Source organism: Quercus robur, chromosome 8 (assembly GCF_932294415.1).
Source record: "Quercus robur chromosome 8, dhQueRobu3.1, whole genome shotgun sequence".
In the NCBI taxonomy this organism is placed as follows: domain Eukaryota; kingdom Viridiplantae; phylum Streptophyta; class Magnoliopsida; order Fagales; family Fagaceae; genus Quercus; species Quercus robur.
In genome coordinates this window covers 46,497,710-46,522,683 of record NC_065541.1, presented here as the reverse complement: position 1 = coordinate 46,522,683, position 24,974 = coordinate 46,497,710, and the positions used below count along the sequence as shown (strand labels likewise).

Sequence of the window (24,974 nt, the reverse complement as noted above, 5' to 3'; positions counted from 1 at the left end):
TCGTGACAAAACCGTGAGGGACTGGCTCTCCAAAGCGGACAAATACCGATTAATTGGGGAAGTGTCCTCACAGTTACAATAACACATTAGATAAACTATGTTCTATTGTGCACTTTAAATTTTATTTTATTCATATCATTTCATAATTTAATATTTTATTGATTTTTTAAAAAATATTTTTTAAATTTGGATGATTACCAGAAAATATCAATTCGGAGATGAAAAAAAAAATTGAATCTTAAATCAGAACTCTTGATAAATTTGTTACTAGCAATGTAAAAACATATTAAAAAAATGTAGATGAAAATCTCATAAATAAAATCATAAAATAGTTAAAAGATAGTGAAAATACGTAATATATTATTAATCAATGAAAAAATAATTGTAATGATATTCAAATGTAATAAAATGATTATTGGTTATATAAAAAGAAATTACTAGATTATTTTCCATGTACATATGTTGCTAAAAAATATTTACTAGCAATACTTGTTATAATTGTTTTTGCAAAAAGTCCATTTTTTTTTCAAGATTAAAACTGATAAAATCATCCAAGATATAAAAACATCATCTTTGACACTTTGACTTGTACCAACTCATGAGCTATCTCTCCTCTTCCTACCACAATACCATTCACTCATATTCTTCTTTACCATTATGCTTATGTATGGATTATCATATCTCTCTTGCTTTGCATTGTGGTTATAAAAATGGTTGGTTGTAGCTTGAAGACGCAACAATGGTGAGCCACAAGTTTAACCATGAAAGGAATGTATGATCCGACCAGTACTTAGCAAAGTGAAGCTTTAGATGGTCTATTTCAACCCAAGCAATCCATGTGGTAGCAGCTACAAAGCTTATCCTCAACATATTTCTCTTATATTGTTTTAATTTGATTGTATTGATGTTGGGTTATCTTTGAATATACAGGGCTATTGTAGGTGATTGAGTTGTTGTGAAACAAGTATGAGTGTTGATAAATGAATTTCCTTGTTATTGAATGGGTTGCTTCATTGCTATTTAAGCTTTCGTAAAATGACTATAGTCCATAGCTAAGCAACCCACATCCCACAATGAGTCACTAAATGTTGTACACAAAGCCTCGAAGTCACATAAGCAATATGCTAAGGGCCAAAGCACACCTAAGCTAAGACTATCAAACACCCTCTTTGTTAGTTAATTTTCTTATACTATTTCATCCACTTCATTTATTATTATTCCATAAAACATAATGTTCTTGTGCTAAATACAGCAAATGTCATAACAAGTTTCTTGGATTCTTGATTGCATGTGGGAAATTCTCTCTCCCTAGATCTTCAATCTTCCTAACATATCACCAACATTTTCCTATAAGTTTTATGTTATTTTTAATACATAGCTTAGCCATGATTATCTTTTACTAATACAAATAATATTTTTCACTAGGGAACAAAAATGATAGCCTTCTCAGAGTTTCTAACAACAAAGGGATTCTAAACTTGAATCCTTTTAACGAACCCGGGTTTGAAAGCCAAGCCAAACTAAGCTTGGCATACAACACACTAAGAAGTGAGAAGGATTTTTTTTTTAATTAATTATTAATCAAATATAAAAATGCCCCACTTAAAGTTATCACCTTATTATCCTCAATTTGTATTGAGTTAGCCCCAAACGATGTGGTGAGGTCTCCTCTTATGTAAGTGTGGGTTAATTGTCAACTTGACATTTAATAAGTACATCATTAATGGAAATGGACAGAATGACGGCATTAAAAACAAATATAAATGTTATGGATTTAAATTAATAATTTTTTAAACATTACGAGCAAAATTACTTCAATACTAAAAGATTTAGTTTGTAGTTCAATCTTTTTTTCCTTGAGCTAACTGAAACTCACTATTTTTTCTTTGTTTAAATGTTGTATCGGGAAAATAATCAAAACACATTATAGATGGCATGAAATTATATGATATTAGCTTGTTGAAAAAACAATAGGGCAACCCAGATAGTACTCATTTTATATGTATTTTTATATTTGTTGATACAAATTCATAACTATTACTAAACCCTACAATAGTAACAATTCCATTGCCACTAAGCTTGGTTTCTCTATAGTAGTAATCACTTTAACCAAGGATAGCTCTCAGACCATCAATCACTCCAATCCTTTAAATACTAGATCTTTGAATGAATTCAACATGTGCAATCTCTTTTTTATTTAAAAAAAAAAAAAAACCATGTGAAATCTATTTCACTCTTATAGGGAAGACAAACAATATTAAAAAATTAAAATTAAAAATTGAGAGAGAATTTGTAATTGCCTACTTTTGTGCTAGAAGATCAAGGAAAAAGAAAAAAGAAAAAAAAAAAAAAACCCCAATTTGTATTACACTTATCTATTCTATTCTATTCTAGGCGACTAGACAGTACACCTCCAATAATATTCAAGTCTTCAAGACCCTTCGAGCCACAAACACCATCAATTAGTAGTAGTACTAAGGTAGTACTTTATACTTTACATTATACTTCGGAAAAACTAGGGTTTTTCAGTTCTCTACTTTTCCCTCCAACTCTCTCTCTCTATCTCTCTTTCGAGATCGGCTATTCTCAGCTAATGCAATAGCTTCTTCCTCTCTTCATCAGGTTCTCACTGTTGTTCCTTACTCTTTTTTTCTTTCCTTCCAGTTATTCTCTGTTTGGTTTATAAGAAAAAAGCCAAGGAAGAAAAAAAAAAGTGAAATTTTCATTTCCTTGCATTATGTTTTCCTGCGAATTCTCGGGAATCAAATAAGGGGGAGCTGCCCTTTGGTTTCTTAGATTGAGAGATGATAAAAAAGATTAGATTTTGAATCTTACGGAGTTGTGTTGTTTTGGATTTTTTTTCTGTAAAAAGCTGACTTGGGCTATTGGATCAGGGTTAATTTGTTTGGAAGTGTTTATTTTCCAAGGTCCCAAATAAAAAAAATCCAAGCTTTAATTTTTTTTTTTTTTTTTTTGGGTATGTGTATCTATATTTGTAGCTGATTCTTGGCGCATTAGTGCACAATTTATGTTGAGTTTGAATTAGTTTTGATCAGTGTTTTGTTAGTGTATGAGAATTGTGTCATGCAGATTAAATTTGGGCACCAATTTTGGTTTTCTTTAAATTATAAAAATTTGACCGTTTTATGTGCATTTATACGATTTTTTGGATTTTTGTAAATTATGGATTTCAGCCTACATTAAGTTTCACTTTTAGTACGTTTTAAAATGCAAGTGTATTGAGAACTATTTAATCAGAACTTCTTGTGAGGAAAGTGCTTTAGTGTAAGGGCTTTGGTTTGTGTTTGGCACATTTATCATGTCGTGTCTGGTCTAATGCAGTTATTTATCATAGGTTTTGGTATACTTTTTTTCATAGTTAGCATTCCCGGTAGCTTGATTTCGTTTGTTCATTGCAGTTTTGTTATTGAGATAAATTGCGTTTATTAGATTCGACATTAAATAGAGACCTTTTGTGTGTGTGTGTGTGCCAATTAAAAAATGGAAAGAAAGGTGTGGGTTATTAAGTTCTTCACATTGGTTGTTATACGATTGCACAGTAAATTTTTGCAACACCAAATGCTCGGGGTAAACTTGTTTCCTGAATATATGTTACTTTCTAGCTTGTGCCCTGAAGAATGCTAGCTTTCTTAGGAGTCAACTTTATGATGCTAACTTTCCTTAGACAGTAATTTCTTATTCTTTGAAAATTTTTTCTTGTATGTACTTAAAAGAGGAAGTTTGGTTGCTCACATATATGGTATGTACTATTTTTATTAGTCCAAGTTCATACGGGCAAGTTAATTAGGGAAGGTTAATTGCGGCTACCATGTGGGGCTTTAATAATATTAAATTGGTAATTGATAATTTGATGGACTTTTTATATCTATTCTAAAATGTTATTTGTCACTCCAGTACTCCCTGGCACATAGAGAAATGCAAAATACTTAGCTAATTTACTGATTCTTATTTTTCTAATAAAGCAGGTCAAAGTAAAACATTGTAAAAAGAGGATAATAGGATGTTCAAGGAATCTTTTTATCTACTAACATTCAATCTGACTTCTTGTAGAAACAAAAGGTTATGCCCAGTATGGAAACTGAAAATTCTAGTATTTCGCGTGCCGAAGAAATCAAAGTCCTGGCAAATGAAGCATTCCAAGGTAATGTTTCTGCAAGCTGTTTCTTAGGTAAATTCCTTATATGCACGTGTTGAGTGTTATCCTCCCCCCCCCCCCCCCCCCCCCCAAAAAAAAAAAGTGGGTGTGTTTCTGTTAAAGCATTGCACCATCCTCTTGATATCTTCATTTTAATAAAATATAATATCAAGGAAATCTAAAATTTTCAAATTGGATTCAAATTTGAAGAGCAGTCTCTTTAGCATTGCCTAAATATGGTTTACTGAATTTCCGGCAAGTAAACTGAATACAATAACTCCTGGGAAAGGTATTTTAGGTTACCTATTTTTCTTTCCCTGGTGAACACTCTTTTTTGCATAATTTTTCTTTAATCAGTGTTGTGTTTGTCAAGGACAGTTTGCTACCTTTATCATGCTGTTTTCTGGGCTAATCATATCACTTCACTTTTCAGCCCGCAAATATACACAAGCTATTGATTTGTATACGCAAGCAATTGAATTGAACAGTCAGAATGCTGTATACTGGGCCAACCGTGCATTTGCACACATTAAACGGGAGGAATATGGTAGTGCCATACAGGATGCTTCAAAGGCTGTCGAAGTTGATCCTAAATATTCAAAGGCATGCTTGTGATCCTAAATCATATGTAATAACTGTGCAATTTAAATTTATTATTTTTTTTTTAATGGTTATCTGCTCTTAACAGGGCTATTACAGGCGAGGAACGGCTTATCTTGCCATGGGGAAATTCAAAGAAGCACTTAAGGATTTTCAGCAGGTATTTTGTTTGCAGTGGTTGGCTTCAATGCGTTTCCTCTCCTCCTTTTTTTTTTTTTTCTTTTTTGGTTGACAAGTATGGAGATAATCATTTCAATATTTCCCTGATAAATATTTGAAAGATTTTTGGATTATCTTGTAAAATATGTAATGCAACTCTATTGCCTCTAAATCTGACATATATTATTGATTTTTTAAATTAAATTTGATACATTTGTGCTCCATTTTTTGAAAGTAGTTAAGTTTCTTTCTATCTTGAATATTGTACAAGAAGTTGAGCACCTTTTGCATCCTTGTGTTTGTCACCAATGTAGTTTCTTACTCAATGCAACATGATTCTGTCAGTCTAAACATGGTTTGTATCAATATCATATATTTCCACTCAGTTCTTTGAGCTATGTATAACAACACTACAAATCACTCCATCCCCTCTATTAGTGCTTGAATCATTGAAGAATTGAGTTACTGTGGTTATTTGTGTTAAATCTATATAAGTACGGGTTGACCTAACAATTCCTTGTCATTTTTTATTCATATTAAAAATTTCCTCTGTCCAACAACCAGTTTTTTTCCTGGAATGATATCTATAAGTCTTAACAATTTTTTGGTAAGTAATCTAAAATTTCACTGATGTAGAAACAGCAGGCTTCACCCTATATACAGGATGTGTTTTTTTTATAAGTTAGTATACAGAATGTTTACTAGAGAGAAACCAAAAAACTAGTTGAACATTGAAATATTCTTTTCTGTATAACTCCTTATTTCATAGTTGAAATGTTTTCATTTGGTACTTTTCAACATCAACATCAGGAAATTTTGCTAAACAATACTTAGACAAAGCTTCAATGCATTTATTGTTTCTTATAATTAGTTTTGATAAGTTATAGAATTTCATTAAGAGGCACAAAATAAAGTGCTAGGAGTGCATTTTGCAAAGAAGACACTTATAATGGGATGTAGTAGATGTTTATGTATTTGTGCAAATATTTAATAATTTTTCATCAATTTTGAAGCTTGTGTGCATCAATATATTGTCACTCCTTTCTTTCCCAAGAAGGAAAAAATTTTGGTAAAGGAGAAAGCATATCCAAAAAGGGAGGTTTCTTTTCAGAAATGCATGTTTCTCCAAGTTGCTGATCTGCATTCAGCCCAATAGCACAGCCCACTTAAATCCTTGAGGCGGCTAAGGCCCTCCTTAATCCTTATATTGTTTTTGTTAGGATCTAGAGGGAGAAATTAGTGGTAGTGTGATTTCTGAGGATATTGCTACATCTGATTGCTAAGAAGCAATTTCCTACAAGTCCTTGCTAGTTGTTTTGAAAGCAGGGGGAAGAGGAAGGAGGGAAATTTTTCCCCTAGAAATGACCCAATTGATGGCAGCCAAATTGAGTAAGGAGCAGCAAAAGGTAGGCAATTAAGGATGGTGAAAAAAGCAAGTGGTGCTTGCTTGTCTGGTTAATGTCAAAGTGTAGTGGAGGAGATGAGGCATTCTATCTTCATTTTGAAATATTCTATATCATAGAGTTGTTAGCAATTCCCATGGTATGCCATTGGGCTTGTCATTCAAGGAGCGAATGATTTGGAATCCAATGCTGGAATAATAGAAAATAAGTTGGTGGGATGGAAGAAAATATACTTGTCCAAGGGTGGGAGGTTGACCCTTCTAAAAAGTACATTGTCTAATACCAACTTATTTTCTATCACCGTTTACTATTCCAATGTATGTGGAAATAGATTGGAGAAGCTGTAGTGGGATTTTCTATGTGGAGGAATAACAGATGAATTTAAATTTTATGTGGTCCTTGCATCTTACTATGTCTGGGGTACATTGGGTGATGCTTGGGACGGTTGTAGATTTTCTTTTGGGTGGAGATGCTTATTGGGTAAACATCATAGTTCTTTTGTTTGTAATTGGAAGATGGTTCCTTTATGTGGAGGAGAGGAACAACAAAACTTTAAACGGACACACAGTTAAGAAGGTGAAATCATTGATTGTTAGATATTTTTTTTAGTGGTCTTGCACTCTTCATAATTCATGTAATTCTTTGGGGGGAAAAGCTGTACGTACATAAGCAAAAAAGCTCGTAATTTTTTTTTTAAAAAAAATTTTTATTGCGTAAATAATTAAGCAATGCAGTATTCTCACTCATCTCCTCTCTTCCCTTCCCTGCAAAAGAAAAAAAAAAAAAAAAAAGAGAGAAAGTATTGACACATTTAAAAGCAAATTTCCAATCTAGGAACAATAATTATATGTAAGAATGGTGTTGATTTTCTTTGAAGCTATCATAGGTTTGAAAGTTAATGTTGGTATGAGTGAGATTGTGCCAGTAGGTGAGGTAGGTAACTTACATGCTCTAGCTTGTGTGTTATACTGTTATGTTGTAGGGTAGGAAATCTACCTATGAATTACTTGGGTATGCCTCTTGGGGCACATTACAAGGATCTCTCGATATGGAATTCAATTTTAGAAAAAATGGAAAGGAGACTTTCGGGGTGGAAACAGTTATATTTGTCTAAGGGCGGCAGACTTACTTTGTTAAAGAGTACTCTTTCGAGTCTTCCTATATATTTATTATCACTGTTCACTATTCCTCAAGCTGTAGTAGTCAGATTGGAGAAGATACAAAGGAATTTCCTTTGGGGGACTTCTAATGAGGTCTTTAAATATTCATTAGTTGCGTGGGAGAAAGTTTGTTTACCGATGGAGGAAGGTGGTTTGGGTATAAGGAGGGTGGGGTTGTTTAATCAAGCCTTGCTTGGTAAGTGGTTATGGTGCTTTGGGAAAGAAGTTCACAGGTTATGGCATCAGGTTATAGCAACCAAATATGGAGTGGATACTGGGGGTTGGTGCATTAGGGATGTTCGAGGGACCCATGGCTGTGGAATGTGGAAGAATATTAGAGCAGGAGCTGAGAGTTTCTTTAGACATGTGGAGTATGCTGTGGGGGAAGGCCATCATATTCATTTTTTGGTTTTGGAATGACACTTGGAGTGGGCCTATCCCTCTAAAGGATCTCTATCCAGATCTGTTTGCTTGTGCTGTTTCCAAAGAAGCTTGGATTTCTGATTTGGTTGTTTCTAATTTAGAAGGGGGTAATAGAAGCTGTAATTTATAGTTCTGTTGAGCTTTTCATAAAGGGAGGTAGAGAGAATGCTCTCTGCTTAAGCATCATTATTCTAATATGCCAAGTGGGGAGGGGAGATGATATGTTGACTTGGAAGTTGAATCGGTCTGATGTCTTTGATGTTCGCTCTTATTATAACTTGCTAGCTGATCCGGATGGCTCTTCTTCTATCTCTTTTCCCTGGAAGTGCATTTGGAGTACAAAGGAACCTAAAATGGTGTCTTTCTTTTTATGGACAGCAGCTAGGGGTAGTATTCTTACCATTGATAATCTGGTTCTTAGGCGTTTACCACTGGTTAATTGGTGTTGCATGTGCTGGTGTGATGAGGAAACTGTGGATTATCTTCTTCTCCATTGTAAGTTTGCTTATGCCTTGTGGAGTGAAGTTTTTTTGATATTTGGAATCCAGTGGGTGATGCCGAAGACAGTAGCCTCCCTTCTTTTTGGCTGGTGGAATTAGCCGGGGAAGCATTCCTCTAATATTTGGAATATGGTTCTAGCTTGTTCGATGTGGTTAGTTTGGCGGGAGCATAATAATCATACTTTTGAAGATATTGTGAGATCAATAGATCTTTTGAAGCCTATAATAGTTGGGACTTTATTTCAGTGTGGTAAAATTTGGGGTTTTACACAATGTATTCCCATTTTTGAATTTCTTCTTTCTATTTGTATCTCTTCCTGAGGTACTTGTATTCGTTTTAAGTTCTGAGTGTTCACCATTGTGAACATGATGCCCTTTTTATGAAATAAATCTATGATTACCTATCAAAAAATAAAAAAAAGTTTTCGTAGAACAAACTGCTTTGAGAGGTAGGAGGTTTGCACTCTAGTCAACATAAACACACTAATAAATGTAACATTGCAGGATGAAATGCTAGACACCTTTTCTTTGGTCATCTACCCCGACGTCCAAAACATACATCCTTGACTTAAAAAGTTCTATATTAAAGGAGAACATTAAGTGAGTTTTAACTGAATACTTACCCTTCATTTTGTGAAATCTTATTGCAGCTTAGTGGTGTTTTGTGGCCTATAATAAATATACATATAGATCTTAGGTAAGGCTGTGTATATTATTTATGTATTTATTTTATTAGGAATCATGCCAAGAGCCTTGTAGTTCAACTAGTTGGCATCTCTTGGTGTTTCCAATTTAGACATTATAATTTTTTTTAGGAACCATCTTTCTGTGTTAGTTTATCATAAAAAATATAAAGAATGAAATTTTTTTTTTCTGTATTTGCACATATGGTTGTTATTATATCATGTGTTTCCTGTTATGTAGATTTTTGTTTTTTTCAAAGATCAGTAAGTTGGCACCCGTAAGGGGGGGGGGGGGGGTGGAGAAGACATTCAAACTAGTGACCTCTGTTCTTGAAGTGTGGTCCCTAGCTGATTGTGCTACCCTTCGGGGTGCAATCCATTGTTATTTTGTCATCTGATTTGTTTTCTTTTAATTCATTAAATCAATGGGCACATGCATTTCTGAAGTTACACAAAAATTAGTGTATAACACATTTTTCTTTCTCATTTCCATTTTTATTTACTCATAATGCAGTTCTATCGTCTTCTTTTTTGGGGGAAAATAAATGCAAGCTATCCAAGAACATACTTTCTTTAACAAATATTATTTGATGTACAAATATATATATATCTCACATCTTTCATTCATTCATTAAAATTAGGTCAAGAAATTATCTCCGAATGATCCTGATGCTGCCAGGAAATTGAAGGAATGTGAGAAAGCAGTGATGAAACTTAAATTTGAGGAAGCAATTTCTGTACCCGAGTCTGAAAGGCGTTCAATAGCCGATTCTATAGATTATCGTTCCATAGGTATTTTTTTGATAGTATTTTCAGTATCTACTACTCCATATGAATCATGGTCAATGGATTCTAAATTGTTTCCTAGTTCAGAACAATCACTGCTATATTGCTTTGAATCTTGATATGTATTTATGCCTATTGTTGCCAGATGAATGTGTAAATTTAAATACATTCTGTTAGAGGAGTAAATGAAATATGATCGTAGGAGCCTCATCTGTCTTATTCTCTTTGGTTGCAATATGAAAACTGTAGGCTTGGCTTGTTGCCTATTTAGGCGTCAGCTCCTAAAGAATGTATGCTGGCATTGGGTTTCAACACATCCCTTTTTTTCCCCATCTTTCCCGTTTTATTGTATTTCAAAATTTATTCAGAAATTTTAAATCTAGTTTTGATTCCTTGCATCAAATTTTATTTTGTAGCTAAGTCCACTGTTGCAAAATTACAGCTTTTATGCTGCAACCTATTTTAAAGCATATGTTATTGTGAATATTGTCTAAAACTTGTATTTGTTATACGCAAATGCTGATGCATTTCCAGAATAGTTTGGTTTGAGTACTTTAATAACAATGACTAATGAAGTAATTTTTGAATTATTTAGCAATTCTGCCATAGGTAAAATTTGCAAAATTACAGCTTTTATGTTGCAACCTATTTCAAAGCATATGTTATTGTGAATATTGTCTAAAACTTGCATTTGTTATACACAAATGCTGAAGCATTTCCAGTATTGTTTGTTTTGAGTTCATTGACTGATAAAATAGTTTTTGAATTATTTAGCCATTCTGTCATAGGTAAAATTTTATTATGTTGATGTAAAAAATGAACATATGCAAGTATTTGATGGTTTTAAAAAATTATTTTGAAAACTTTAGGAAGGGTGACATTTGACACATGAATATTTATTGGAGCAGTCAGAAGGCATTAGAATTGGTAAAAGTCCACTTAGTGAAGCTAAAAATATGGCATAGTGCTGTATTTTAAAAAGTAAACAAATATGGTGCAAGTTTTGGGTTACACATGTATAATCTAGAAGTTCGGTTGCTGTAGCAATTCTGAACCTTAAAGATGGAGATTGTATAGAAAATAATTCCTATAAAAGGGTATTTCTGGCAGCAAATATCTGCAATATACTGCAGGGGTTTTGCACTTTCAATAGCTTGAACTTAGGCTAAATATGAGGATTTAGACTCCCACCTATTTTCACTTTAGAGACGATAGTGGCCTTATTGCTAGGCTTGCTTAATTAATATTAATCTATTCAATTTTATAATTTATAGGTTAAAATCTAAGGTCAATTAGTATTAATTATTACTATTTTATATATTATAGGGGTTGAAGTTATTTGCTGAAGGGAATAGATAGTAGTTGGGAATAGATGGTTTATGGTTATAAAGATTTCTTCTGTATTTTCCTGAAGAAAATTCTTCTGTAACATAAACTAATTGATTCATATATTGTGATCTTCTGTATTTGAGTTCTGAAACTATGGGTGGTTCCATTTTCTTTTTTCTCGAATCCAAATCGTTTGAATTTTCTGTGGAAGAGGGTGGTTCTTTCTTCTTGTTACGCATTTTTGAAAGATATAAGGATTCTCTCCGATCGGTTTTCATGGGAAAAGAGAGTGCTTTTCGGTTGCTTACGTATATTGAGGATCACTTGTCAAATACCCGTCCTGATAACTTTGCTAGAACCTTCAGGGATGGTAATAAGGTTCTGATTTTGCAAATGGGATTCAATGCACATGGAAGCTTTCTTATGATCTCTGAGCTTCTTCATGGTCGTCGGAAGGGCCTCATCATTGTACCAGAAGGAAAGCTGGGTAGTGGGTGGAGAGGTTTTGGCTTTCATCTTCGCAAGGCCATTGCTCCCGTCTCTCCTGGCGACAAGTTGCCACCTCTTTCTGCCCCGTTTCCGTCATTGCAAAAGTCCAGAAAGCATAAGTCTTTTCTGGCGGCAGCGGTGGAAGGTGATCGGAAATCCTTTGGTGGTAGTAGAACTGGAAAGCTTGCAATGCCCAATTTTCAAAATTCTATCAAATCAAATCTAGCTCACAAGTCTAGATTGAGCAGTCAGAAGTCTCAGAGCCTGGATTTGCGTGATAGGGGTGCTGGGCAGGTAAGCACAGTTCCTGAGGATGAAGTCACGCTTAATCTTCAGGATGACGCTCTTACAATGGCTGACTCTCCCCTCTCGCTAGAAGTTTCTTTTCTTTTGGTACGTGGGCTGAATGGCAAGTGGGACATTAAGAGTTCAAACATTAAGGAAGTGGGCTGTTCTGGTGTTGGGCCCTTGAAAGATGTCTTTAAGCCCAATGCTCTAGCTGAAGCCCCCCCACTTAACCCACCTCATGTTCCCAAACTTAAGCCCAAGACTTCGTTGGTCTGGCAGCCCAGAAGATCTGCTTGTAAAGAACTTCCGACTACCATGACCTGCCCGTCGCGAGAGACCCATCCTCCAGATTGGTTAAGTCCTGGCGCGAGATCCTTCCAGTCGTCGCCGTGCCCTTCGACTTTGCCTCTGAGGTCGTCGGTGGTCTCCGATGTCGCCGCTGCCCATTCTCTCATATCCGACAAGTCCGTCGAAGCCAGGTTTGAGCCACCGGCGACGACGGACTCGAATCTTGTTTCCGATGTAGCCGAGTCTGTGCTTCTCGGCTCCGACGAGTCCGAGGAGGCCAGGAATGGGGTCTCCGATGTCACCGCTGCCCATTCTCTCAGAACCGACAAGTCCGTCGAAGCCAGGTTTGAGCCACCGGCGACGACGGACTCGATTCTTGTTTCCGATGTAGCCGAGTCTGTGCTTCTCGGCTCCGACGAGTCCGAGGAGTTCAGGAATGGGTCGGTTTGCTCCACAGTTTACGATGAGAGCTTAATGCTTGATCCCCGACTGTTTCTCCAGGAGCATTCCGGCATTTTTGACAAGAAATGGGGAAACTCGGAGCAGTGGTTTCTTGAATTACGCGATGGGAGGAGGGTTGAGGTTCCGGTGCAGATTGCTTTGCCTCCTTGTGAAGCTACAGAGGTTTTGGAAAAGCAACAACAGCTTGTTACGTTGGATTTTTCTGAAGTCACGAACATGTCTTTGGCTCTGTTCGAAGAAGATGATGTTTTGGTGGAGGATTGGGCTTCGGATTCCTTCTCAGAGGAAGCTAATCAGCCCCTAGTGGTTGATCCAATTGCTTTTTCTCTACCCTTGGCCAAGGAGAAGCAGTCTCTTGTAGATGGGGATAGTGTTGTGGGTGTGGACACTTCAAGGAGTCAGGAACCTTACTCCGATTGGTTTCAAAAGAGATTCAATAACTTTGATAGCTTCCTTGGCACGTCACTTGTGGGTTTAGAAGATCAAGCAACAGAATTTTTATTGGCTGTTGAAGCTGTATTATATCGGAGGGCTGAGGTGAAAAAGAAATCGTGTGGTTCAAAAGGTTCGGGGGTGAAAGGTTTAAGAGAGTTGAAAGGGTTGTTTAGTTCTATTAATTATGGCTCTTCATCTTCTAGGCGATGTGGTATTAATAGGAATCGGGTTCTTTCCGTTGCTCAATGAATTTAAAGCTTATTTCCTGGAATGTCAGAGGTCTGAACGAAGTTGACAAGAGGCTTCAGATTCGTAACTTGTTGCGATCCTGGAAGGCTGATATTGTGTGTTTGCAAGAGACCAAACTAGAGTGGATTACTAGAGGTACTGTTCGTAGTATTTGGAGTTGTCCTTATGTCAATTGGTTGTACCTGGGCTCTGAAGGTGCTTCGGGAGGAATTTTATTGATGTGGGATAGCCGGGTTGTGGAAAAGGTGGAGGAAGCGGTGGGGCATTTTTCAGTTTCTTGCAAGTTTAAAAATGTAGGCGACCAATTTGAGTGGGCTTTCACAGGTGTATATGGGCCTAATTTGAACAACAGGCGTAGGTTGATGTGGGAGGAACTAACCGGGCTGATCAGTTGGTGGGATTTGCCTTGGTGCCTTGGAGGGGACTTTAATATTATCCGCTTTCCTTCTGAGCGTTTGGGGGCTGCCAGCTTCTCCAGGTCTATGTTTGGTTTTTCTGACTTTGTTTCTTTGCATGGGTTGTTGGATATTCATATGGTAGGGGGCCTTTATACCTGGTCTAATTCTTCCTCTGCTTCAAGGCTAGACCGGTTCCTTTTCTCCCCTCTTTTGGCTGATCACTTCTCTCAGTTCACCCAAAAAAGGATGCCTAGAGTTCTTTCTGACCATTTTCCTATTTCGTTGGAGGGTGGGTGTCAGCGAAGAGGTAGAATTCCCTTCCGTTTTGAAAATATGTGGTTAAGGGTGGATAACTTTGTAGACAAAGTGAAGGAGTGGTGGGCTTCCTATTTGTTCCATGGTACCCCTAGTTTTATTCTTGCTAAGAAGTTGGCTGCATTGAAGTCGGACTTAAAAAAGTGGAATGAAACTGAGTTTGGCAATGTCACTTTTAAGAAACAGGCCCTTTGGAGTAAGTTGATTGATTTGGATGCTAAAGAGGAGATTCATAGTTTATCTGCTGAGGAGAAGTTAGCTCAATCTAACCTTCGTTCAGATATTGAAAAGTTGACTCTTATGGAAGAGACTAGTTGGAGACAAAAGTCTAGGGTGTTGCATTTGAAAGAAGGGGATGCCAATACCAAATTCTTTCATAGAATGGCTAATTCCAACAGGAAAAATAATGCCATCGAAAGCCTTATGGTTAATGGTACTTTGTCGTCGGATCAGGGTATAATTGCAGACTACGTTTCTCATTTCTTCATGAATTTGTACTCTGAGCAGCAGGTTGAGCGGCCGTTTCCGGATTCGTTGGTTTTTCCAATGATATCTGGGGAGAATGCGGATTGGTTAGAGAGGCCTTTTGAAGAGGCAGAAATCTTTGATGTTATTCAAAGTTTTCATGGTGATAAATCCCCTGGTCCTGATGGCTTCCCTATGGCTTTTTTCCAAGCTTGCTGGGGGATTGTTAAGCCGGATCTCATGGCTGTTTTTCATCATTTTTTTGCCAATGGTCAGTTTGAGAAAAGCTTAAACACAACTTTTGTTACTCTTATTCCTAAAAAACATGCAGCTAATGAGATTGGAGATTTTCGGCCCATTAGCTTGGTTGGGGGGGTTTACAAAATTATTGCTAAAGTTTTGGCTAATCGTCTCCGCTTGGTGATGGGGGATATAATCTCTGCATCTCAGAATGCTTTTGTGAGGGGCAGACAAATCCTTGATCCTGTTCTTATTGCTAATGAATGCCTTGACAGTAGATTGAAGTCTGGGTTGCCGGGGCTGATTTGTAAGCTGGATGTTGAGAAGGCTTTTGACCATGTAAACTGGAATTTTCTGCTTCAGATGTTAGAAAGAAGTGGTTTCTCTGCCAAATGGAGACAATGGATTCGCTTTTGTCTTTCTACTGTCCGCTTCTCCATCTTGATCAATGGCTCTCCTTGTGGTTTTTTTGGTAGCACCAGAGGCTTGAGGCAAGGTGATCCGTTGTCTCCTTTGTTGTTTGTTTTGGTGATGGAAGCTCTTGGTCGTATGTTGGACAAAGCAGTGCTTGAAGGTCACATGTCGGGCTTTAGTGTAGGTAACTTGGAGGGAAGATCCATGGCGGTGTCTCATCTCCTCTTTGCAGATGACACGCTTATTTTCTGTAAGGCTGATTTAGATCAGATTTTGTTCCTTCGCATGATTCTTATTTGGTTTGAGGCGGTGTCTGGCCTCAAGATCAACCTGGGCAAGTCAGAATTGGTTCCGGTTGGGGTAGTCAATGATTTTGACCTTTTCTTGGTTGTTCTTGGCTGCAAGCAGGGCTCTCTCCCTATGAAATACCTAGGTCTTCCTTTGGGAGCTAAATTCAAGGATAAGTCTATATGGAATCCTATTCTAGAGAAAATGGAGAGGAGATTGGCGGGTTGGAAACGTTTATACTTATCCAAGGGAGGTAGAGTCACCCTTATCAAAAGCACCCTATCTAATCTACCCACTTATTTTCTTTCTTTATTTCCTATTCCTGCTAGTGTGGCTAACCGTATTGAGAAGCTCCAGCGGAATTTCTTGTGGGGCAGTCTTGGAGAGGATCCTAAAATCCATTTGGTTAAATGGGCTACCGTTTGTTCTCCTATTTATGCGGGTGGCTTAGGGATAAGGAAGATTAGACTTTTCAATGAAGCTTTACTTGGAAAGTGGCTTTGGCGTTTTGGGGTTGAGGTAGATGCCCTTTGGAGGCAAGTGATAGAGACAAAGTATGGTTGTATGTGGGGGGGCTGGTTCTCCAGAGCTGTGATTGGCCCTTATGGTGTTGGTTTATGGAAAAATATCAGTCAGGGATGGCCTTCTTTCTCTCACCATATTATGTATGATATTGGCGATGGATCTAGAGTGAAGTTTTGGCAAGACCGGTGGTGTGGGGAGACTTCTCTTGCTGTTAGATTTCCAGACTTGTTCAGATTTTGTAGGAATAAGGATGCTAGTGTGGCTGAGCTTATGATGTTCGCTCATGGTGTCCTCTTTTGGGATGTGAGATTCATTAGGAGTGTGCATGCTCGGGATCTAGAGTCTATGTCCGACTTCATGGCATCTATTTATGGTTCGCATATAAGGGGGCGAGGTGAGGATAAAATGTGTTGGATTCCTAACAAAGTTAAGGGTTTCCTGGTTAGTGGTTATTATAGAATTTTAGCTGGCACCGCTTCCATTGGGTTTCCTTGGAAAAGTATATGGAAGCAAAAGATTCCCTCTAGAGTAGCTTTCTTTGTTTGGACTGCTGCTTTAGGGAAATGCTTGACGATTGATAATTTACGTAAAAGGAAGGTGTGGATTCTGGATTGGTGCTACATGTGTAAGAGAAATGGTGAATCGGTTGACCATCTATTTCTTCATTGTCCTTTTGCTTCGGATCTATGGTCTATGGTTTTGGGCCTTTTTGGAGTTTCTTGGGTTATGCCGCACTCTGTTCTGGGGCTGTTATGGTGTTGGCAAGGCAGCTTTGGTCGTCATCGAAATGGTTATATTTGGTCCATCATTCCTCATTGCTTATTGTGGTGTCTTTGGAGGGAGAGGAATAGTAGATGTTTTGAAGATACTGAGAATTCTATTCCTGCCCTCAAGCTTCTCTTTTTTAGAACTTTAAGGGATTGGTTGTTTGCTTTGCAAGATAAATCTTTCCCCTCTTTTATTGATTTCCTAGACTCTTGTAATTTTTGTATTTGACTTCTTTTCCCTTGTACACTTCCTGTGCACTAGGGTGTTCCCTTTTTTATCAATATATCTTTTACTTATCAAAAAAAAAAAACTATTTTATATATTATTATAGGAACAGGCCCCAATTCATCATCAGTGCCCACCGAAGTGGCTGTAGCAGCAGTGGCAGTAGCAGTTGTGGCAGTAGTGATGATGATAGTGGGAACGGCAGCAGCCATAGTGGTAGCAATAATTTTAGTGGTGGTGCTGGTGGTCCTAGGGGCACGTTGGTGGGGTGGCTGCGGTGGTGGTGTCTTTCATAAGGGTCAAGTATATGACCTAGGTCTGAGCTCACGGTCAATAAAATATTAAAGAATGACCATCAGTCATTCTCATGATTTGAATTCAGAAAAAAATTTACTTCTAGCACCTAGATTTTTTTATTTTTTGCAATTGATAGATTCATCCATTTTTTATAGGGTATTTCCTTGAGAATATTTTTTCAAGTATCATGCAGTTTCATAATTCAAAGGGTGAAAAAGGGGACTTATAAAAAAAAATTGGTGAATAAAGGGGAAAATATTGCCTTGAGATATTACATTTAATGCCTCCCTTATATGTCCATGACTTTAGGCACCAAATGGGGTTTTGCCTTTTCTACTGGCATGATACTTCCCCTAGAGTAAGAGGATTAGTGGAGCCTTAGTTTCATTGCGTATTTTGCAATAGGCTATTTACAGGGTATTGTAATTTATGTTGTGTCTAATGAGACATGGTTGACAACCCCAAGGGGTAGCTCAATTGGCTTGTGAGCACCTCTAGTGAAATGGACGTCATTAGTTTGAATCTCCCCTTCCCACTACCATTGGGGCCAAAACTAATAAGAAAAAGTCATGGTTGACAGTAATTTTATTAGAATTAGACTTAAATGGTTTTACTTAAAAGGATTTGTGTAGCTGATCCAAGCTGTTGGGATTGAAATTAGGCTTTTTTGTGTTAGAGTTGACAGTAGATCTTAAACTTGTGATTTATAGTGAATTACTTTGGATTGTTCCTGATTGATAATAAAGACTGATTTTTGAAGAGTTTATTTTCTTGATCATAGTTGTGTTTATCTCTCAGGCCTAATGAAATTTCCTTTTGATTTCTAATCTAGATGTGGAACCACAGTACTCTGGTGCAAGAATAGATGGAGATGTAGTTACCTTGGATTTTGTGAAGAAAATGATGGATGATTTTAAGAATCAAAAGTGCATACATAAACGGTATGTCTATCAAGCGTGATTGTCAGTGTTGTAAATGTGGTTAAAACATTATTACTCTGATCTCTTGATTTTGAAATCTTGGTGTTGACAATGTAGATACGCATTCCAGATTGTCTTGCAAATGAGAGATATGTTGCGAGCCTTGCCTTCTCTTGTTGATATAAATGTTCCTGATGGTAATCATTTCACTGTTTGTGGCGATGTTCATGGTCAGGTAATTACATTACCTTCGTATCTTTAAAATACTTGAATGGGTGCTTGGTGTTGAGTTAACTTCTAATTTAAATGTGCTTGGTTTTGAGTTAATTTTGAATATGCTATTCTTTAGAAGAAAGGAGAAATGGTATCGGGTATATTTTAGATGATAGAGAATAAGAGTGCACTGCTAGGTAATACAACAGCTGTGTATAAATGGGTAGGTTCAGATGGTCATGAAACCATAAGATGGGTACTGGTTGCTATTTATGCTTTGGAGCAAAATTAACTAGCAAAGCCAAACAGGACCTCCTGAACCGTCACTACATTGCCAACAATGTGATTCTCAATCTTTTTAAAGCTGAAGCAGTTGTCTTTGCTGCCATATCATATTCAACATTTTTGGTTCTGGAGGTTTTATCAAATCAAACCTGGTTGTGGTACCTATTGACTGATTTAATTAAGAATTATGATATTATGCCTGATAAATCTAGTCCTTCGGGGAACCAATGAGCCATAGCTCAACTGGTACATCCTTTTTTTTGATAGGAAAGAGAGAATTTCAAACCTATGGTGTCCTCTGCTCCATGATGACTGCTCTCTATTTCTTGGATATCTCTATATTCCCAGTTACATTTCTTCTCTCTTTGTAAAGATTTCCAAATATAAAGTTGATGTTTAATATCTCTCTACTTCATCTAGACCCTAGTGGTGCTATTTATTGCATGAGATATAGGCTTTTCCCCCCCTATGTAGTTGTTACATCATATTGACATGCCTGATTATGTTATTGTCATTTTGTAAAAATCTGTCATGTCTTTCAATCCTTATGTTTTTTTTGGTTTTTTTGTGTTGGGGGGGGGGGGGGGGGGGGGAAGGGGGGTTGGTTCTATGGCACTAATTTATTGATTTATATCTTATAATGCCTGCAGTTCTATGATCTCTTAAATATTTTTGAGCTTAATGGGCTTCCCTCAGATGAGAATCCATATCTATTCAACGGTGACTTTGTGGATAGGGGATCGTTTTCGCTGGAGGTTATACTCACTTTGTTTGCATTTAAGTGCATGTCGCCAGCAGGTGAATTTTATTTGTTCTTGATATATTTTTGCACTTCTGGTGTGGTCATTTTACTTATGTAAGCAATTTTTGTAGAATCATATCTATCTTGGCCACTGCTGTTTAAGTCATGCAGGAAATCTACTTTTTACATGTTTGTGTCCTAATTTTTAATTGTTTCCTTTAAAGATAATTTTTCTTGCTCTTTGCTATTCTAATTATGTTCTGTTTGTTTCAGTGGAATTATTATTATTATTATTTTTTTAGGTGCATTTTCTGGTGTTTGGTACAACGGAAAATAAGTTGCGACACAAAAAACAATATTGGAGACATGAAACTTTGGGCAAGAGTGATTGAACATAAGTTAGGATACAAAGCTACAATTTCAGAAAACCAATTTATATTTTTTTTTATGCTAGAGTGATTTTCCATGTAAGCTATTTCTATACTTAGACATCTAACGGAAATATATTGAGAAACTATAAAAATTCACATATTTTTTTGACATAGAAAAAGTGTATGGGTGGGGTACTCAAGAGGTTATGTGGTAGTTCTTAGAAAAGAAATGAGTTCCTCAAAGGCATCTTAAGGATACATATGACTGTAAGTAGTGTGAGAGCAAGTGGGGGCATCACAAGTGGGTTTCCTATGTTTTCATCAAGGATCAACATTAAGTTTATATCTCTTTGCCCTGGTTATGGATGAGTTCATTTTTTTTTTGGGAACCTATAAAAAAGTGGATGAAATGAGACGTTAAGTTTTGGTCAAGTTAGACATTTGGAGAGAGGTGCTGTGAATCTTTAAGGCTGTTGGCTAAGTAGGACTAAATTATAGAACATGGAGTGTAAGTTTAGTAAAAGTACGAACGAAAATGAGGGGGTTGTAAGATTTGATACTTAAGAAATACCAAAAAGTAAGTGAGTTTGATATCTTGGATCAATAAATCATAAGGATAAAGAGATTGAAAAGGATGTGAATCATAAGATAAATGCAGTGTGAATGAAGTGGAGAAGTTATTAGGAGTATTATGTGATCGTAGTATACCTATTAAGTTAAGGAGAAAAGAGCTATGGTGCTAAATGTTAGGCTATTAACAAGCAACATGTTAATAAAATAGGTGTAGCTAAAGTGAGAATGTTACAATAGATAAGTAAAAACACAAGGAAACATAGAATTCAAAATGAAGAAATTCATTTAGAGATAAAGGTGGCCCCTATTGATGAAAAGATGGAGAGTCACTTGATATGGTTTGATCATGTGCAAATGAGACCTATTAATGCACCAATGGGGAAGTGTGAATTGATTTCAAGTTGAGGAACAGAAAAGGTATAGGAAGAACTAAAATAAAGTTAATAGAAATAGTAAAAAATGGCATACCAATTCAAGAGGTGATAAAGAGAGTATGATTTTGAATAGGGTAGAATGGTGAAAAAAGAATATATTTCACTGATCCTAATTAGTTTGCAAATCAACAGAAAATGTTTTGTGATCAATAGAAAACAAGACCAATAGAGCAGAAAACGTTTTCTGGAACATTGATTGCTTAACAGATCACTAACCGCCACAAAAAACTTTCCTAATAATTTCTCTCTCGTCGTTTCCTTTCTCTTCACAACCCAACTGGTGATTTTTATCCAATTCCAATGGATCTATTTTGTTCAAACCAGTTACTTTCTCTTATTTATTTATTTATTTATTTTGCATAGATTCTGAATTTGGGGTATACTTCCCCAAGCCCCCAAATGACCCAAAACTAAGAAGTATTTTCCTATTTGGGATCTATTTTTGTGAAAAAGCTTTTGTTCTTATAATTTTTTTGAATTATAAGAAATTTTAATGGTTTTCCATGCAACCTAAACAACAGAAATGAATTTCTAGCTTATTTTCAAGGTTGTGACCAACAACAGGCAAACAGGTCAATTTTCAATTTTCTAGAAAATGTATTATAGAAAACAAAGTCTTTTTTAAAAAAAAAAAAAAAAAAAAAAAAATCCCATTGAAACAAACAGCATAGATATTATATGGTTTTGGATCTGAACTAATACAGCTCTTTCCACATCTGTTTCTAGAATGTACTTGATGTGGGAGGCTCAAAGCAAAAATTATGTTAATTTAGTTTTATTTTATTTTGCAATACAATTGCATTTTTATTGGCCAATTCTAGTTTTATTTTAAATCCTAGTAGTTTATTAGGTTATTAGTATTTTAATTTCTAGAAGCAAAGTTATTTTTAGTAATAAGTCATTATGGTTTCAATGACAATTAGAATTTGGGTTGGTACTGACTCCAAGCAAGCCTTGGTGCTAACTCCTAAGTTTTATCTTTATTTTTCATGTTCGTTAATTTTATTGTTGAATTGTTTTGGCTTGTCCTATGTCAATACTGCTGCTTCATTTCTTCATTAAATATAGTGTTAGCAACCTTCAATTCAGTTTGATAATCTTTTAACCTTTTCTTTTTATGTTGTCAGCCATATATCTCGCAAGAGGAAATCACGAGAGCAAGAGCATGAACAAGATATATGGTTTTGAGGGTGAGGTCAAGTCCAAGTTGAGTGATACATTTGTGGAACTATTTGCAGAAGTGTTCTGTTGTTTGCCATTGGCACACGTGATAAATGAGAAGGTATTTGTAGTTCATGGAGGTCTCTTTAGTGTTGATGGGGTGAAACTTTCTGACATAAGAGCAATTGACCGGTTTTGTGAACCGCCCGAGGAAGGTAAATTGGGCTTCAGCCCCCCGTCCTCCCTTGTTCTCTTCAAATGACTTTTTACATTGCTTTTAACAAGGTGAAGTTAGAGCTTTTGAGATATGTGATTGTAAGCCGCCTTATTAATTTGGATGGATGGGGCTTATAGTACTTATCTGGATTTCATCAGGTTTAATGTGTGAATTGCTATGGAGTGATCCACAACCCAACCCTGGAAGAGGTCCTAGCAAGCGAGGTGTTGGTCTTTCTTTTGGTGGAGATGTGACGAAAAGGTTTCTGCAGGAAAATAATTTAGGTAAGTTGGTCTCAAGTGATTTTTTCTTCCTTCTCTTCTAATGTTCTCAAGTCGGTGAATTCACACTTTACTCGATTGACAGATTTGGTTGTGAGATCTCATGAAGTAAAGGATGAGGGTTATGAGATCGAGCATGATGGCAAACTTATAACTGTATTTTCTGCTCCAAATTACTGTGACCAGGTACGTTATTCATGGCTGATCCTTTTTTACTGTGATCAATTGTTTTATGTAGTTCACTTTTATTTGTAATGTAAGTGAGTAGCATATTCTTTTGGAAATTGAAGAATCTGATACTTATGATTGCTTGTGTTATTTATTTTAAAATTCTGTGATTGGTTATAAAATAATGAAGTAATGCCTATGTGTCTTCAGAATATCTGGATATAGTGCCAAAGTTGATGTATAACGTTGGTCTGTAATTTGTGTTTTGCAGATGGGTAACAAGGGCGCCTTTATTCGTTTTGAAGCACCTGATTTGAAGCCAAACATTGTTACATTCTCAGCAGTTGTCAGTAGCTACTGTTTCAAATAACTGCTGTTTACTTTTATATTTTTCTTTTTCTTTTATCTTTTGTTATAATATGCTCCTCTGTGTGTGTGGAGGCTTTTTTTTCGATGTTTTTCAATGGTAATCTGATATTAGTTTTTTTCCCCCTCCCTGTTATTAATCAATTTGCAGCCACACCCTGATGTCAAGCCAATGGCATATGCAAACAACTTCCTGCGGATGTTTTCATAATTTTTGCAGCTGACTGGAATGGCCAATGGTATATTCTTTTCTTTTCAATAGCTTTAGGTGATGTGGGCCAGAGAAGAGGCAAAACATGTTGAAAAAAGCAGTTTTTATGTTGTGATGATTTTTTGGAGAACAAATTTTCCCCCCTTTTCTCCTTGTACTTCTCATCAATGGCAAGAATGTTTCAAGGTACATGGTTTCATGTTTTTCCCTAGTGTTGACCCTGAAAGGTCAGTCTAGATGAAAACTCACTTTGCTTGCTTGAATAACTCTTCTAAGTAAAATGTATGGCCATTTTCTTTCTGTATCTCTAAGTGCAAAGTTCTTTCCAAATAAAGTTGCTTTCTCCTTACAATTATTTGATAATGAATGCGTGCATTATCCTTGGTTGGTTTGACTGGTCCTCATATTTAAAGGACAACCACAACATTATTATTATGAGAGTAGACGTCTGCATGGTCCAGGAAAATTGGTTATTGTTCTTGTTTGCTCTTGCTACATCTACGTCTTGTTATTGGTTCTAAAATATAAAAAAGTTATTGTTCCCTATGGTGCTATGTAAATTATTATTTTGTGATGTATTCTGATTTGGTCATATTATGAGCTTGTAAAGAACATTCTTGTATTTGTCAAGAGCCTTATAGTTTAGTTGCACTGTCAACTATATCAAATGATAAAAAAAAGAAAAAAAGAAAAAGAAAGAAAGAACATTGTAATTGGTAGTACTGTGAGAGTCTGAAGGGCAACTGTGGTCATTGTTAATTGAAATTGTTTTAGTACATGCGAAATCCTTTTTTAAGAAACTATAGTATGAGTTAACATTAGTCCACTAATCCCCATTGAAGTTGTCTCTTCATGTTGAAAAATTAAAATTTTACTCCAATGCTGGATGAGCATAATTTGTAGAAATCATATTTGAGTTCTTCAATCAGACACAAGATAGAAACATTGATGTTAACGAGGAAATGAATTCCAAATCACCTAATAGGTTCATCATATCCATATCCTTCAAAAACATAGCCCGTAGATATGTCCAACAGCTCATGCAGATCCGTCTCCCTATGTATGGCCCCTTAAAATGCATTGTGGTCTGCAATGTTGCTGTTGCCAAAGGAATTGACGTCAATTTCTCTTCCAGGCCTGAATTTGGATCCTCCAAATACTTCATCTATCTATAGCAGTTCCCCCGATTCGCAAGGCCTAGTGTGGCTACTGCTAGCAAGTCATCAAAGGGTTCATAGATGTGTTAAGCAAATTAAAATCTCTAAATATAGTTCTATTTGGGTTGTTTGGGTTGTTTCAATAAAATTGTTTAAGGGTAAAGTTAGGCTCGGAAGGTGCTCAAAATGAGTGCTGATACCCAAAAAATTACAAGAAGTCCAGCTCGAGGAATCAAATCATGGGTCTTATGTGAATACAAAGGAGCCATGGTTCTATAAAGAAACTCTTGTAAAAATAGGTTGAAGAACCATGAAGAATGGGTTTAAAGCCCATCAATAAAGAAAAAGAGAAAATGACATTGAATAAGGTGCAAATGAACCAAGAAAAGGCATCGAAAGAGTCCTTGAAGGGGATCTCCAAAAAGCCTAGCAAAAAGGGAGGGTCAAGCCCAATGGGCCCACCATGAAAAAAACAGCCACAAAGGACCAAGTTTCCTTGGTAGACAAGTCAGAAGAGGGACGTCTGACGT

General features: G+C 36.3%; 1 protein-coding gene across 2 annotated transcripts; it reads left to right on the top strand.

Moving 5' to 3' along the window:
- The first annotated feature begins 2,419 nt into the window (after window positions 1–2,419).
- LOC126696594 (serine/threonine-protein phosphatase 5) lies at window positions 2,420–23,591 on the top strand. 2 transcript variants are annotated; one of them, XM_050393302.1, is made up of 14 exons: window positions 2,420–2,622; window positions 4,072–4,162; window positions 4,590–4,759; window positions 4,845–4,916; window positions 9,726–9,876; window positions 17,155–17,364; window positions 18,178–18,286; window positions 18,383–18,500; window positions 19,414–19,561; window positions 22,011–22,259; window positions 22,420–22,545; window positions 22,628–22,728; window positions 22,982–23,056; window positions 23,228–23,591. In XM_050393302.1, the coding sequence occupies exons 2-14, from the start codon at window positions 4,084–4,086 to the stop codon at window positions 23,285–23,287; spliced, it is 1,668 nt and encodes a 555-aa protein (XP_050249259.1). In that variant the 5' UTR covers window positions 2,420–2,622; window positions 4,072–4,083; the 3' UTR covers window positions 23,288–23,591. The 2 variants fall into 2 exon arrangements, with proteins under 2 accessions (XP_050249259.1, XP_050249260.1); XM_050393303.1 differs by lacking the exon at window positions 17,155–17,364 and having other exon boundaries at window positions 2,425–2,622.
- The last annotated feature ends 1,383 nt before the right edge of the window (window positions 23,592–24,974 follow it).

Excerpts from the sequence above, each read along its gene's own strand:
- LOC126696594 (XM_050393302.1), top strand. The coding sequence starts at position 4,084 with ATGCCCAGTATGGAAACTGAAAATTCTAGTATTTCGCGTGCCGAAGAA. Across the intron at positions 18,501-19,413 it reads GTGGCGATGTTCATGGTCAG|TTCTATGATCTCTTAAATAT; the intron begins GTAATTACATTA and ends TAATGCCTGCAG. Across the intron at positions 22,546-22,627 it reads TCTGCAGGAAAATAATTTAG|ATTTGGTTGTGAGATCTCAT; the intron begins GTAAGTTGGTCT and ends CTCGATTGACAG.